The 13903-nt window shown below is 49.9% G+C and overlaps 1 protein-coding gene across 1 annotated transcript; it reads right to left on the reverse strand.

Moving 5' to 3' along the window:
- Window positions 1–1902: 1902 nt before the first annotated feature.
- NHLH1 (nescient helix loop helix 1) lies at window positions 1903–7637 on the reverse strand. Its single transcript, XM_011957640.1, has 2 exons — window positions 7365–7637; window positions 1903–4181 (listed from the first exon to the last, which is right to left on the reverse strand). Exon 2 carries the CDS (start codon window positions 4007–4009, stop codon window positions 3608–3610), a length of 402 nt encoding a protein of 133 aa, XP_011813030.1. The 5' UTR covers window positions 4010–4181; window positions 7365–7637; the 3' UTR covers window positions 1903–3607.
- Window positions 7638–13903: the final 6266 nt, after the last annotated feature.

Here is a 13903-nt window from a genome sequence, read left to right on the forward strand (position 1 = left end):
AAAGCTCTCAGGGCCAGGAATGGAAGATTTGGCTTCTGATTCCAGGCCATCATCATGGGTGAGTTATGTCACCTGTCTGGACAGTAGTTTACCTGCCTTTGAAATAAAGTTGTTGGATTCAGTGATTTCTGTGTTTCCGTCCAACTCCGGCCCTTTGGAGTCCTGAAGTTCTCCCTGATCTCAGTTCAGCCTTCCCTTTTGTCAGGCTCTGGGCAGAGCACATGTCATTTAACTCACATGGGAAGGGGAAGATGTCAAGTCCTCCTGTATGGAAGCTCCTCCGTAAGTCTAACTTAAGCCCCTCGTGCTGTTTATGTCATTCTTTGTTCATCAAAGATGAAAATCCATAGCTGCGCACGGTGGCTCATGCCTGTAATCCCAGCATTTTAGGAGGCCAAAGCAGGAGGATCACTTCAGGTCAGGGGTTTGAGACCAGCCTGACCAACATGGTGAAACTCCATCTCTATTGAAGACACAAAAATTAGCCGGGCATGGCAGCGGGCGCCTGTAGTCCCAGCTACTCAAGAGGCTGAGCTGCGAAAATGGCTTGAATCGGGAGGTGGAGGTTGCAGTGGACTAAGATCCCACCACTGCACTCCAGCCTGGGCAACAAAGCAAGACTCTGTCTCAACACGATAAAAAAAAAAAAAAAAAGAAAGAAAACCCTTCAGGGACTGAAAGGTGTCTCTGCATTTCCCTCCTGCTGTTTGCCTTCAGCCTTCTCGTATGACCTTAAGTTTGGAAAGGATCTTCTAATGACCCTAGCCAGTCTTCCATCAGAGGCAAGAATGTGCTCTATGATTTCTTTGCATGTGGCTGATGCTCCAGCTTCTCTATTTGGAGTTCTCCTCTTGAGGCAGTCACTGTCATTGCTGGACAGCTCCAGGTATTGCAAAATTTTTCTTCCAATTAAAATCCACTTTCCTCTAACTTCTACTCACTGGTTTTGTTCTACCTCCTGGGGCCCCAAAGAATATCCATTTTTGATTCTTCTTTCAATATTTAAAAGTGGGTGTCATATTATCCCCAAGTCTACTCTGATCAAGACACATACCCTCAGTTTTTCAACTATTCCTTCTATAAAGTGGTCTCCAGACCTTTTGGTTTCTTCACCACACAACCCTAAATCCTCTCTAGTTTATAAATGCACATATGAAAATATGGGGTCCAAAAGAGGGCTGTTTGTTAGGCTGGGTCATTTTAAGGAGGCAGAGGGGAATTGGCAGCATATGGTACAAAGAACCTGGATTTGGCTCCCAATTAGCTGTGCTCCCAATTAGCTGTGTGACCTTAGGTAAGACTCTGACCTTCTCTGAGCTTGAGTGTTCCCATCTATAAATTCATTTGAGGGTTCCTTTAGCACTCTTTTTTTTTTAATCCCTGTCCATATTCCTCTGTGAGTCCCCGGCCTGCCGTCTGTTTTTCCCAGTATCCTAAGGCTGGGGAACACAAGATGGGCCAAGAACTGAGATTGCAGGGAATTTTGACCCAGCCTAGAGGCCATAAAGGGGAAGGCAATTTCTCAGTTTCATACCATAGCTTTTCCCAGCAGCACAGACCCACAGACACATGTTTAACTTAGGTTCCACTGGAATATTCACCTCTTTCTCAGGCCGTAGAGAGCAGGAGCAAAAGCACAACATCAGAGAAGTCAGATAGTGTCACTAAATAAGTACCAAGAAGGGTGTATCTGGCACCCAGATTTTGGTGGGGCAATCTTGTATGTTATACTCTCCCCTGAACCTCTTTTCCCTGTGGCCCCTTCTCTCTGTCTTCATTTGTTCCCCAAACTGAGCTCTCTGACCTCATCAGAAAAGCCTACGAAGCCTAGGACCCTTAATGCCCACACTACCATAACCTGCAGGCCAGCTTCCTAACCCAATTGAATGAACCACAACCATACCTGGTGCTAGAACGAGGTCACTTTTATTTTTCCTTTTGTATGAAATTGGGAATGCAACCAGAAGGAATTACACACAGATATAGGACACAGACCCCTGGGGCCTGCTCTTGGGGGTATCAGGAAGAAGCAAGGGTCACAGGGCAGGCTGGGGAGAGAAAATAGGCAGACGGGACCAGGTGGGACTGTCTAGGGGTGGAGGGCGTTGAGGAAGGACATCCAGGAGCCCCGAAGCTGGGGGAGGAGCACTATCCTGGAGGACTAGAGTGTCAGGACAGGTGGATCTGGGGAAAGGATATGGTGTGGCGAGCAAAGGGCATGCTCACACACACCAAGAGTTGAAGAAGGAGCAAGAAAAGGAGAGGAGTAACAGGGAGGAAGCAAGAAAGACCCAGCTAGAGCTGCTGGGAGCCCCTCACTCTATCCCAAAGTGCACAACACGGCAATAAATAGCAATATTTATAAATAAATAAATAAATAAGTAAATAAATAGATGAATAAATAAATATACTTGTAGAGCTAGGAGTTTGTTGCGAGGGAGAAGGGAATACAGAAATGCAGTGAGTTCATTTCTTCTATGCAGGTTCTAAGGCCCTTCATTCTACTGCTGACCCTGGGTTATAGTGTGCAGGTGGGGATCAGCAACATGGAGTAGGGACACAGAGTTGCGGGTCTCTTCCCTTGCCAAAAGCAGATCAAGGAAAAACAAAAAAAAGTTTAATAAGTAGGTCCTAGGGCCAGGAGAACTGAGCATTCCCAGAGGGCAACACTCGGGCACCCTCCTTGCGAGGGGGAGGAACCAGTGAGGGTGCTGCACATTTTCAGGGTGGGTTGAGATGGAGGAAGCAGAAGTGAGATGTGGCCCACTCGTTGCCTGAGCCTTCTGCAAATACTCCGGGCTGTTTGGGATGTCATCCCCTAATCCGGGATCTAGGTTTTTTTGTTTTTTTCTCTAGTGACACATAGGGAGGGAGAAAATTGGGACGGTAGGAGTCAGAGGAGCAAGGAAGTGGCCAAATAGCTCGGAGAGGGCAAGGCACTCACTACCAAGTAAGATCTGAGGTCTGTATGTGCTAAGCCACAGGAACGAGATGGGCAGAAACAGGGAGAGTTTTTCCATAATTCCCAGCTACTGAGATTCCCCTCACAGGAGTCAGGGCACCAACCCCTGCCTCCCCAGGGCCCTGCCCCTCTGCCAAGCACTGAGAGACTGAGATCTTGAAGGAAGAAGCCCACTCCCACTCTAATCCCAGTCTTCCTCCCTTGCAGTTCTGACAGCCCATCCCCACCATGGGCAGGAGAAGCTAGAACAGATAGGATACACAGCTGGGGTCTGTAGTCCCTGAAAATTTGCACATAGGGATGGAAGAGGCAGCATTCCGTGAGAGAGCTTGGGGGCAGACTCCAAGTGTGGCTGGCTTAGTAAAGCTAGCAAGGATTCCATACCAACCACACTAGCAAACAATTCTGCACAGCAGGGCCTCAGCAATAAACCCCCGGGAGGAACCCGGGAGAAAAGCCCTCGAGGTGCCTGGGTCAGTGAAAGAAAGATGCCCTCATGACCAGCCCGTGGGCTCTCTGCCTGGGCCCAGGGCCTTTGGGACTCCATGCCAAGGTTTAAGGGCTCAGGGAGGATGCGGCCATTCTAAGCAGTGAGCGGTGGAAAGGGGCCCCAGAGAAGTCCGGGAGGTGGGAGACAGGCCGAGTTCAGACGTCCAGCACGTGGTTCAGGTAGGAGATATAGCAGATGGCCAGGCGCAGGATCTCAATCTTGGAGAGCTTCTTGTCGGGGGGCAGCGTGGGCAGCAGCTTGCGCAGCTCGGCGAAGGCCAGGTTGAAGGCTTCCACGCGGATGCGCTCTCGCGTGGCATGGGCCGTGCGGTACTTGGCTGTGGCGCGGCGCCGGCGCCGGCGCTCCTCGCGGCTCAGATGCTGCATGTCTTTCCGACCAGGCTCTCCCGGCTCTGGGCCTCGGGCCTGGCCCCCTCCCGGACCCCCAGGCCCAGCACCATCAGGGCCCGCCCCGCCCCCACAGTCACTGAAGCCCGACTCAGTCTCTGAGTGGTTGGGCGGCAGGTCCAGCTCCACGGTGTCTGAGTTGAGCATCATGATTGAAGCCCCCTGCCCTGTGAGATCAGGATCCCCTCCCCACCCCTCCCTCTGGGAGCTTGAAAGCTGGTGGTGGGAGGGGGAGGAAGGGCCTGGGGTCGTAGGGTCTGCCACTGAGCTCTAGAAGTCACTGCCACTTCAGTGTTCCATGGTCAGGGTTCTAGTCTGAAGCCTGAAAAAGAGAAGAGAGAAGTGGTAGCAGCAGAGGGAGGAGGGAGTGCTCAGCTCAGAGGTAGGAAAGCAGGTTTGAGGTGGGCTGGGAGGGGTAAGGAACTGTGAGTGTGAGGGAAGAACAGCAGAAACGAGTGTGGGTCGGGGTGGGAGAGGCCGAGAGACAGACAGGCAGGTGGACAGGGTGAAAGGAAGAGGAGGAGGAAAGGTAATAAGAAGGGAAGAGAAAACGAGTAACAGGAAAGGAGCAGAAGTGATGAGAAGGATACACCAGGCAGGTTAAAACTGAGCAAGAGGATTGAAGATCTCAAACCATAAAACTCCTAGAAGCAAACAGGGAAAGACCTTCATGACGTTGGACTCAGCATTGATTTCTTGGATGTGACACCAAAAGCAAAAATAGAAAAAATGGGACCACATCAGACTTTAATTTATTGAAGAACATAATCAACAGAGTAAAACAGCAATCTATGGAATGGGAGAAAATATTTGCAAATTATATATCTGATGAGGGGTTAATATCCAGAACATATAAATAAATCCTACAACTCAATAACAAAAATAAAATAAAATAACCCAATTTAAAAATGGGCAAAGGAGGGATTGGGAGGGGGGTGAAATGAGAAATTACAGAATGGGTACCATGTATATTATTCAGGTAATGGACATCCTAAGAGCCCTGACTTGACCATTATGCAATCTATGCATGTAACAAAATTGCACTTGTACCCAATAAATTTATGTAAATAAAAAAATTTTTTAAAGAAAAAAATGGGCAAAGGATTAGAATACACATTTCTCCAAAGATGTTATACAAATGGCCAACAAGTATATGAAAAAATGTTCAACATCACTAATCATTAAAATGCAAATCAAAACCACTATGAAATATCACTTCATACCCATTAGGATGGCTACTATAGAAACAAAAACCAAACAAACAAAAAACAAGTCTTGGCGAGGATATGAAGAAACCAGAACCCTTATGCCTTGTTGGGACTGCAAAATGATGCAACCACTATGGAAAACAGTATAAATGTTCCTCAAAAAATAAAAAAATAAAACTACCATATGCTCCAGGAATCCTACCTCTGGGTATATATACAAGCCAAAGAGATATTTGCACACTCATGTTCATAGCAGCACTAGTCACAATAGCCAAGAGGTAGAAGCAAGCCAAATGTCCATCAATAGACAACAAACAAAATGTAGTATATACGTACAGTGGAATATTATTCAGCCCTAAAAAGGAAGTTCTGTCACACACTACAGCATGAATGAACCTTGAGGATATGATCATAAGTGAAATAAACCAGTAGCAACACAAATACTCTATAGCTCCACTTATATGAGGTATTTAAGGTAATCTAATTCATAGAAACGGAAAGTAGAATGGCAGTTGCCAGGGACTGAGGGAGTGGGCAAAGGGGAGTTGTTGTTTAGTGGGTATAGAATTATACATTTGCAGGATGAAAAAGTGCTAGAGATCTGTTTCACAACAATGTGAATATACTGAACACTACTGAATTGTTCACTTAAAAATGGTTAAGATTATAAATTTTGTGTTGTTTTTTACCTAAATGAATAAATAAAAGGAGGAAAAAATCTGAGCAAGACCGCAGCCACAGCTCCAAGAGAAGTTAGCTATGACTCTAGATGCTTCCCAGTTGTGAGGGGAGAATACAAGCCTTGGTCCTGTGGTCCCCTCCCTCTCAGGGCCCCTCTCCACTCTTGCTGCCTGGGGTAGAGGAGTGGATAAACACACAGATTGCCCATTGTAGAGTAGACTAGGACATATGGAGCTCTGCACAGCTGCCCTAGCTCTGCACAGCTCCCTTCCCAGTTCCCCCAAACCTCTCCAGCAGAACCATTGTGGATGTCAGATCCTGTCCACTAAAACCAGGGGAAGATATCTCTTCTCACTACCACCCCACTATGTACACCCAGCCCCTTCCTCCACCTCTGTCCTTGAAATTTTCAGCCCTTGCCATTCCCTGGCCCTTTTGGAGGCTCTGCAAGGAAGACTGGGGAAAGGGAACATAATCAACCTTCTACCTCCATACTCTCCCATAGCCCAGGGTAGGTTCAGACATGGCCTGCAGAGGAGGACAGACAGATTTTTGGAGCTACCCGTATGGGACTCAGCTAAGGTTTGCTTGTCCTAGGACCAGAGGAGATCAGGGCAGGGCAGCACAAATATGGCATCGGAAAAGCTGGGGAAAGGGCTTTGCTTGTTGCAGTGTTAAAGGGGAACAGTGGCCACTCACCATCAGCTCAACTAAGAATGATTAGAAACAGAAGCCTCAAGGTGCCTGCACCGTCACCATCTCCCCTTCTTTCCCCGCCCTGGCTTTCCTGCCTGATAGATACTCTCACAGGGGTTAGGATCCTCCCAAGTCTTGCCCCACCCCATCACACAGAAGATAGGTTCAAATCAAGCCAACAAACAGCTATGAAGCTCTGGAGGGATGCAAAGTCATCCACATCTGATGATAAGTACACACAATCTTAACAGGAAACAGAAGGTGGTTAGTGCTGAAATTGAGAACACATTCCATGTTCTGGGGTTCAAATGAACTATGAGGGGATGGCAATAGTGTGGGAGGTCCCAAAGTCAGCACCTCCCAGTACATGTTTAGTGCCCCCAACTCCCCACCCCCATGCTGGAGTTGGGAGCAGGAGTTCAGCTGTGGGGTTCCCAACACATTTATCACATCTATCACAGGCTAATTCTCTCTGCCTGGTGCCTATGTTCCTTCATCCCTCATCACTTTGCCATGCCCTTCCTTCCCCTCTCTGAGCTCTCCATCTGGCCCCAGTCTCATCTCCACCTGGCCCCACTGTCCTCCCCAGTTCCAGTCCCGGCAGCAGCTTCTATTTACCCATCAAGTCCTCACCCCCAAATCCACTTCTGGTCTCAAAGTTCCAGGGTCCAAGGATCAGGGGAGCGGCAATTCCAAGCCTCCAGGACAGGACTTCCCACCCGACTTCTGCCAGCCCTAACCCGACTGAGGATAGATAGGCACAAAGAGTCGAAGGGGAGGAGTGGAGAAGAGGGACATGCGGAGACAGAGAGAGACACAGCGCATGAGAGAGAGAACTAGAGGGAGGCTCTAGGAAGGGGCTTGAGCCAGAGAATGGGAGGGACACGCCCATCCCTCCCCGCCCGTGGTTTCCCCTTTACCTAGAAGGACCCTGTCAGGGGATCCAAGCCGGCAGCACAAGGGGCAGCGCTGACAGCCCCAGTCTCCTCTGGGTGCTCAGGGCTCATCCGTCTGCAAAGTTAGTGACCAGCTTTCTAGACTCTCAGGGGCAGCGTGGCATGGCTGTACAGGCTCCAGGGCAGGTAAGAGGGGTACACATTGTGGCGGTGTAGGGCCCAGGTGGAGGTGGTGGGCTTGGCAGGGTACTGGGGCCAGCAACACTCACACACACACCCTCAGACACATACACACCTGAGCTGGCCCAGCCCTATGTATATATATGGAGATACACACACACACCCCCAGCTCTCCATTGGCTGGCCCAGGCCCACCCCCCTTCATCAATATTAAACAGCCAGGCCAGGCAGCCATTGGCAGAGGGATCTGGGAACCCCCCGGGAGCTGGGGGCGGGGGCTGGCCCTGGGGGGGCGGGGAGTAGGGGAGCAGGGACATCTGTTCTCCATGCATATTTCATAAGCAAGAAATGGAGAGCTGGGGAAGGGGTGGGGCTGGGGCGAGAGCCAGGGCAGGACCACAGATGAACCCCCTCAGTCTCCCACACCAGAGGCAGCAGGGCAGAGGCTCCCAGCAAGCTATGGTTAAGTGCCATGGCCCCATTCTGAGTCCCAGCGTGACTTGGACAGCCCCTTCCTGGTGTCTCCTTTTTCCTGAGAGGAAGACTCTTCAAGGTACTAACAGGGAAACCGAGAAAACAGCAAGAGGACTGCACTAAAATGTAGAAGAGGACCCTAGGGTCCTGGCCCTCAAGTTCTTATCCTTCATAAAACTGGTACCCACTGTTTGCCAGGCTGCCTGTAGCAACTGTTCAAGCCCCTACCCTCATCACCCTGGGACTCAATCACCCCCACACCCTCCTTACCCCATCCCCTATCTTTCTACCTAACCCATCACCAAGGGGAGGAGCAGGATCAAATTTGGGACACAGATCCCACAGGGAGTTTTTCTAGGCTGGCCAGCCCAACCTGAACCACTGGGAATTAGAGGGCTCTTAGGAAGAGGTAAGGGCTAAAAGGAGAGGAGTGGAGGAGTGCCAAGACAGGAAGAACCAGGATTGGAAGGATACTGGGAGAGGAGGGCAGGGCAGCCTAGGTAGGTTCTGAGTTTTGAGGGCATCAAATCAGCAACAAGAAAACCAGATACAAAATTATATGCAAATGGCCACTGATTAAGTTCCCATCAATAGCTCAGCAGCCTCCAGCATGTATATGCAAGTGTGTGTGAGTTTGAGTGTGAATGTGTGAGAGTGTGTGTGTATGTTGCCGAGTGGCAGGATTGAGGACGGGCAGCACAGGGACCAGGGTACATAGAGAGGGAGTGCACAGAGGGTTTCAGTATCTGAAGTTCTCTCCCTACTCAGCTGTCGATGTTTTCACTGAATCTTTGCGAGTATTCAAAAGAACCATGGCTGGAGAGGTAGTGTGGTACAGTGAAAAAGGCTCTGTCAGCTGTGTGACCTTGGACAAACAACAATCTTTTGAGCCTTGACCTCTTTTTCTGTAAAATGGGGTTGATTATAGCTGCTTCTTAGGTTGCCATGGAAATTAAGGGAGATAATATGTGTAGTGGGCCTAGAGCTTAGTAGGAGCACATCCCACCTTCAGGCTGGAGGAACTTGCCATTTCTCTGTTGCTGGTCAACATTTTCTGGGCTTTCTCCAGGGTGAAGCATTCCCTAAGGGGAGTCCCATAATTCCTCCCCAAGCTCCCCCACCTGCCCCCACCCCTGAGTCTGGGAGGTGCCAACTCCCACCTGGGCAGGCCCAGACAGGTGCCCAGGCGCCAGCAGATGGGCTGAGCTGGAGGGGAAAGGAGGCTTGAGGAGGGGGGCTGGGGGGCAGGGGATCAGGTGGCATCTCAGTTCTTGCATCATCATTGCCATGGTGCTGATTAAAAACCAATCTCCACCTAATGAGCCCCCAGCAACAACAATTCTACCTCCTCCACTGTCCTGCCCTCTACCCCATCCAAGAAATTGGGAGACCAAGAGAGTCAGGAGAGAGTGCCATGGGGGAGATGAGAGATACAGAAAGAAGGGGAGATGAACAGAGACAGGGGAAGTGGAGGAAAACGACGAGAAAGACACGGGAAGATACCGAGACTCAGGGAGAGAAAAAAATGAGAAACCACAGTCATTGGGTAACAGACATGGGGAAGACAAAGGGAAATGGGAAGACACAATCTCATGGGGAGATTGACACACAAAGGAGGCAAAAAGATTTTTTTTAAGAAAAAAAAAAAAAGAATGGAAACAGAATTGCCAGGTTACCAAGGCTTTGGGGAAGACTTGGAGACCCAAGCTATGGGAGAGATAGAGACCTGGGGAGAGGCTTTAAAAGAGGATGCTGCAGCCGGGCGCGGTGGCTCACACCTGTAATCTCAGCACTTTGGGAGGCCAAGGCGGGTGGATCACCTAAGGTCAGGAGTTCAAGACCAGCCTGACCAGCATTGTGAAACCCCGTCTCTACTAAAAATACAAAAATTAGCTGGGTGTGGTGGTGGGCACCTGTAATCCCAGCTACTCGAGAGGCTGAGGCAGGAGAATCGCTTGAACCCGAGAGGCAGAGGTTGCAGTGAGCTGAAATTGTGCCATTGCACTCCAGCCTGGGCAAAAAGAGCAAGATTCCGTCTTAAAAAAAAAAGACACACAGACTTGGATGAATACAGATGTGGAGGAAACACAGCCATTCAGTGACAGGGAAATACTGACACCATGAGACAGAGTCCTGAGGGAGGCCCCAAGGCAGGGTGGGGCCACATAGGCACGGCGTAAGCAGAGAGCAGACAGTTGGGAGGAAACAAAAAATACCAGAGACAAAGAGAACAAGGTGCGGAAAGGTGATAAACTGAACGATGGAGATGAGGGACTATTACTGAAACAGGGAGGCCAGATCCCAAAAAGTAAGACATTGAGGAAAACAGAAGCAGAATCTAGAGAGACCCCCTAAGCAGAAAGGAACCTTGAGGATCGCATAGAGAATGCAGGAAGAAGCCAAACCCCATGCAGGGCTCCCTCCTTTCAGGCCATTTTGCTTAGATACTTAAGCTCTGCGGCCTCCATCCTGGAAGCACCCTGCCTGAACCTGTCCCAGTTCAATCTAAGGTTCCATGGGAGAGGAGGGTGCAAGAGTGCTCTGGGGGCCGCTCCTCCTCCTCTGCATCTGGCATGCCAGGATGCTGGACTCTGGGGCCTCCTGCCCCCGTTTTCACTTAGGACTTCACTTAGAATTTGCTCCTTAGGGGAGTAGCTAAACACAATTGTGATAAAGAGGACATAAATGCATGAAATGGTGGGAAGAACTACATCTACTAAATTTGGGGGCAGTTAGACATGGGTCTAAGTCCTGGTGACCTTGGATAAGTCACTTAACCTTGACTGAGTTTTATTTTGTCAGAGTAGTGACACCCAGGTGAAATAATGCATGGGAAAGTGCTGGGTAAACTGTATAAAGTGCTCATCCCAACCTCCTATGGTGATTTGAAAGTGGCAAGAAGTTTCATACACACATGTATCTGTGGCATTATGATTATTGAGGCTGGGGAGAGTTCTGAGGCCGACCCAGCTTGTCTGGCCTCTGACCCCAGGGGAAGGGAGATCCCCTGGAGTTGTGTATGGGTCTTTGCTGCAAGGAGGGCAGGAAGACCAGGGCCTGGGGATAAGGAGAATGATTATGGCTTTATAGTTTGTTACTTTACTTTCTTTTTGTTGTTTAAAAATCTCCACTGGCTTTTATTTGTGATAATCCAATAATCAGGCAACACCTGATACAACAGAATGAGTGTTCCTGCTATTTTACATTTTACATTTTACAGGCATTCACTTTTTCAGATCATGATTCGCAAATCTTTCCCCATGGCCTGAGAGGTTGTGGGAAGGGAGGGAGGTTGCTGCGTAGGGAAGACACAGGGGCCTGGGCCTTGTCCTCAAGGGTGGGGGGAGGGCCTGGAGGAGCTGGGAAGCAGTGGGTTTGGCAGGAGAGGGGGTGACATATGTGGGGAGCCCTGGGGACCCAACCAGGCAAGCGGCTGGCAGGGAGAGCAGACGGCATTAACCCTTGCTGTGCCACACTGCCTGACCCTTCCCAGGAGTGGCCTATGGCTAGGGTGTTATTTTGTAACGGTGGCAGTGTTTTGGGTCACAGGAGCAAGACAGGCAGAGCTTGCTCCTCCTGGGCAGGAGCTGTTGTTTCTGGGAAGGGACAGCCTGTCTTGGATGTCCTTCATCTTAGCTTCTCTCCTTGTGTTTTTCCACATGGTCTCTGTCAGTCTGTCTTTCTCTGTCTCCACCTCTCTGTGCCTCTGGAAGGTGACAGCGGGTCTCCACTCTGGCTCACTACACAATCTGTCACTCTCTCTGCTGCCAGCCTGGCTGGAAGCCCCCCTTCTAAGCGCCCAACCGAGCCCTCTCGTCCCCGTCCTCTAGGCTGTATTGCCTTTGTCTCCTAAGGCGGCCTCCCCTTTCTTCTTTCCTCTCCACTCACCTCTCCTCAGCTCATAGCCCATCTCCAATCTCATTATGGCCTCCAACTACTGGGCTCCCCCCAAATCCCCCCAACCTCTTCTCTTCCCTCCCCCATCCATCTGTCTTCCCTGAAGCTCTCTTCTTTGTGTCCACCCATCTGTCACCACCAGCTCTGGGCTTACTCCCCTCCTGGCCACGCCCGCCTGGCCTTTCTCCCCTCAGGCTCCCATCCCTCTCAGTACAGCTTTCAGCCTCCCTTTCCGCCTTCAGTCCTTCCAGGAACCCCCTACTTCCTTAGTTTCCTTTCACTAGCTTTCCTTTTCTGGATACCCTCTCATTTTTTTTCTTTCTTCCCTCAGTTTATCTAACTCCTCAGTTGTGAGTTGAGGGAGATAGTGGGGACTCTAGGGGTCCTAGCCCCCAGCCTGTGAGCATCCAACCAGCCTGAGCCAGAGGCTGTAACATTTACTCAACAATTGCATCATCTCAGACTAATGACTTCTCCTTAGGCCTCCTGAGATGACCCCTCCACTCCTGCTCCAAGTTTCCCTGATTGGGGACAGGGGCAACAGCTGCCCTTTTCCACCATAGGAGTGGGAGAGCTCCTCTAGCTTTGGAGTTTGAATTCAGGAAGGAATAAAAATCCAATCTGAGGCCCACTGGGACCCCAACCTTCCAGGGGTCCCTGCTTCCCCAGTTTAACTTCAATTCCTGCCAAACTTTTTTTGGGAATGGGATGCTGGGTGACAGGGTCTTTTCTCTGGTGTTATGCCACAGTTTCCCCACATTCCTGCTGTCCCTGGGTTATACGGCAATAGTGCCCCTCAGGCCTTCCTCCCTAGAGTTGATTCTCCTGCTACCTTTGAGAGTTCAGGAATTGATCAACCTCTCAAACATTCCCTGTTCCGAGTTTTCAGATGAAGGGAGAAGGAAGAGGCTTCAACTCTGGCTCTCTTCAAAGAACAAGACTGACAGAGCTGGGGGGACCTGGGAGCAGTCCCTTGTCTAACTACATTTTACAGAAGGAGGAAATGCCCCTTCCAAGGCCACAAAGAGCATTAGTGGCAGAATCCTGGTCCTGAGCTTTTCCCACGACGTTCCTCCATACTGGCCTCGCCTGGCTGAAGCAAACCCTTCATCCGCTGAACTTCTCTGTAGAACTTGTTTATAGCACTGATTTTGCATGGGGACTATGCTGCCTTGCCTGTTATTTATCTTATGTCTCGTCCTGCCATCTAGACTCTGGGTCCCAAATCTCCAAGGGAAGGTGCTCTATCTCTTCCCCCACGCTGGGCAGAATGCCCTACCCAGAGCCATGCTCAATAAATGCTTATTACTGCTGTGGCTGCCCATGCAGATGTACAGAAGGTTCTAATCCTAGTTCTGTCTCTAATTTGCTGTGTGACCTTGGGCAAGCCACATCACTCCTCTGGGCTGTTTCCCTCTTCAATCAACTGAGTTAGACTATGCAAATGATTTCTAAGATCCCTTGAAGAAACAAAAGTCCTACTGAATAGTGACACAGAGTACAGACCACCACACTCTGGGTAAACAGTATCTCATCGCAGGATGTACCTTTGAGAGCAGTGACCCAGAGGTGAAAAAGAAAAAAATAAAAAAATCCCTTTACCCAGATAAGCTGGGCAAGAAACACCAGTGAGTAGGAAAGCCTTCGTCTTGAGAGACGAGATAACACAATAGGCAGAGGCAGGCTTGGTCTTGGGGCAGGAGTGGTCAGTTATTCCAGTATTGGCATGGGTTGGGAGGAAGAGAAGGTACAGTGTCAGCTAGCAACAGGCAGGAGTAGATAGGGAGGAAAACCCTTGGGGAAAGGAAAGGGGCTGGAAAATGAAACATTTCAGAAGGCATGGGTAGGCAAGGCCAAGATCAAGGGAGAGGCGGAGGCTAAGGAACTGAGAAGTACATGGCCCATTAGATGCTTCCAGCCAGTCACACATGGTCTTCAGGGCATAGGAGATAACTGGTAAGAAGTCAGAACCATGGTCTCAGAAAGGGAGGGTGTTTGAGAGACCAGTGGGT

This window comes from Colobus angolensis, unplaced genomic scaffold, assembly GCF_000951035.1.
Source record: "Colobus angolensis palliatus isolate OR3802 unplaced genomic scaffold, Cang.pa_1.0 Scaffold447, whole genome shotgun sequence".
Lineage (NCBI taxonomy): Eukaryota > Metazoa > Chordata > Mammalia > Primates > Cercopithecidae > Colobus > Colobus angolensis.

What these genes read in the sequence shown, in the direction of transcription:
- NHLH1 (XM_011957640.1), bottom strand. Translation starts at nt 4,009, where the DNA reads ATGATGCTCAACTCAGACACCGTGGAGCTGGACCTGCCGCCCAACCAC.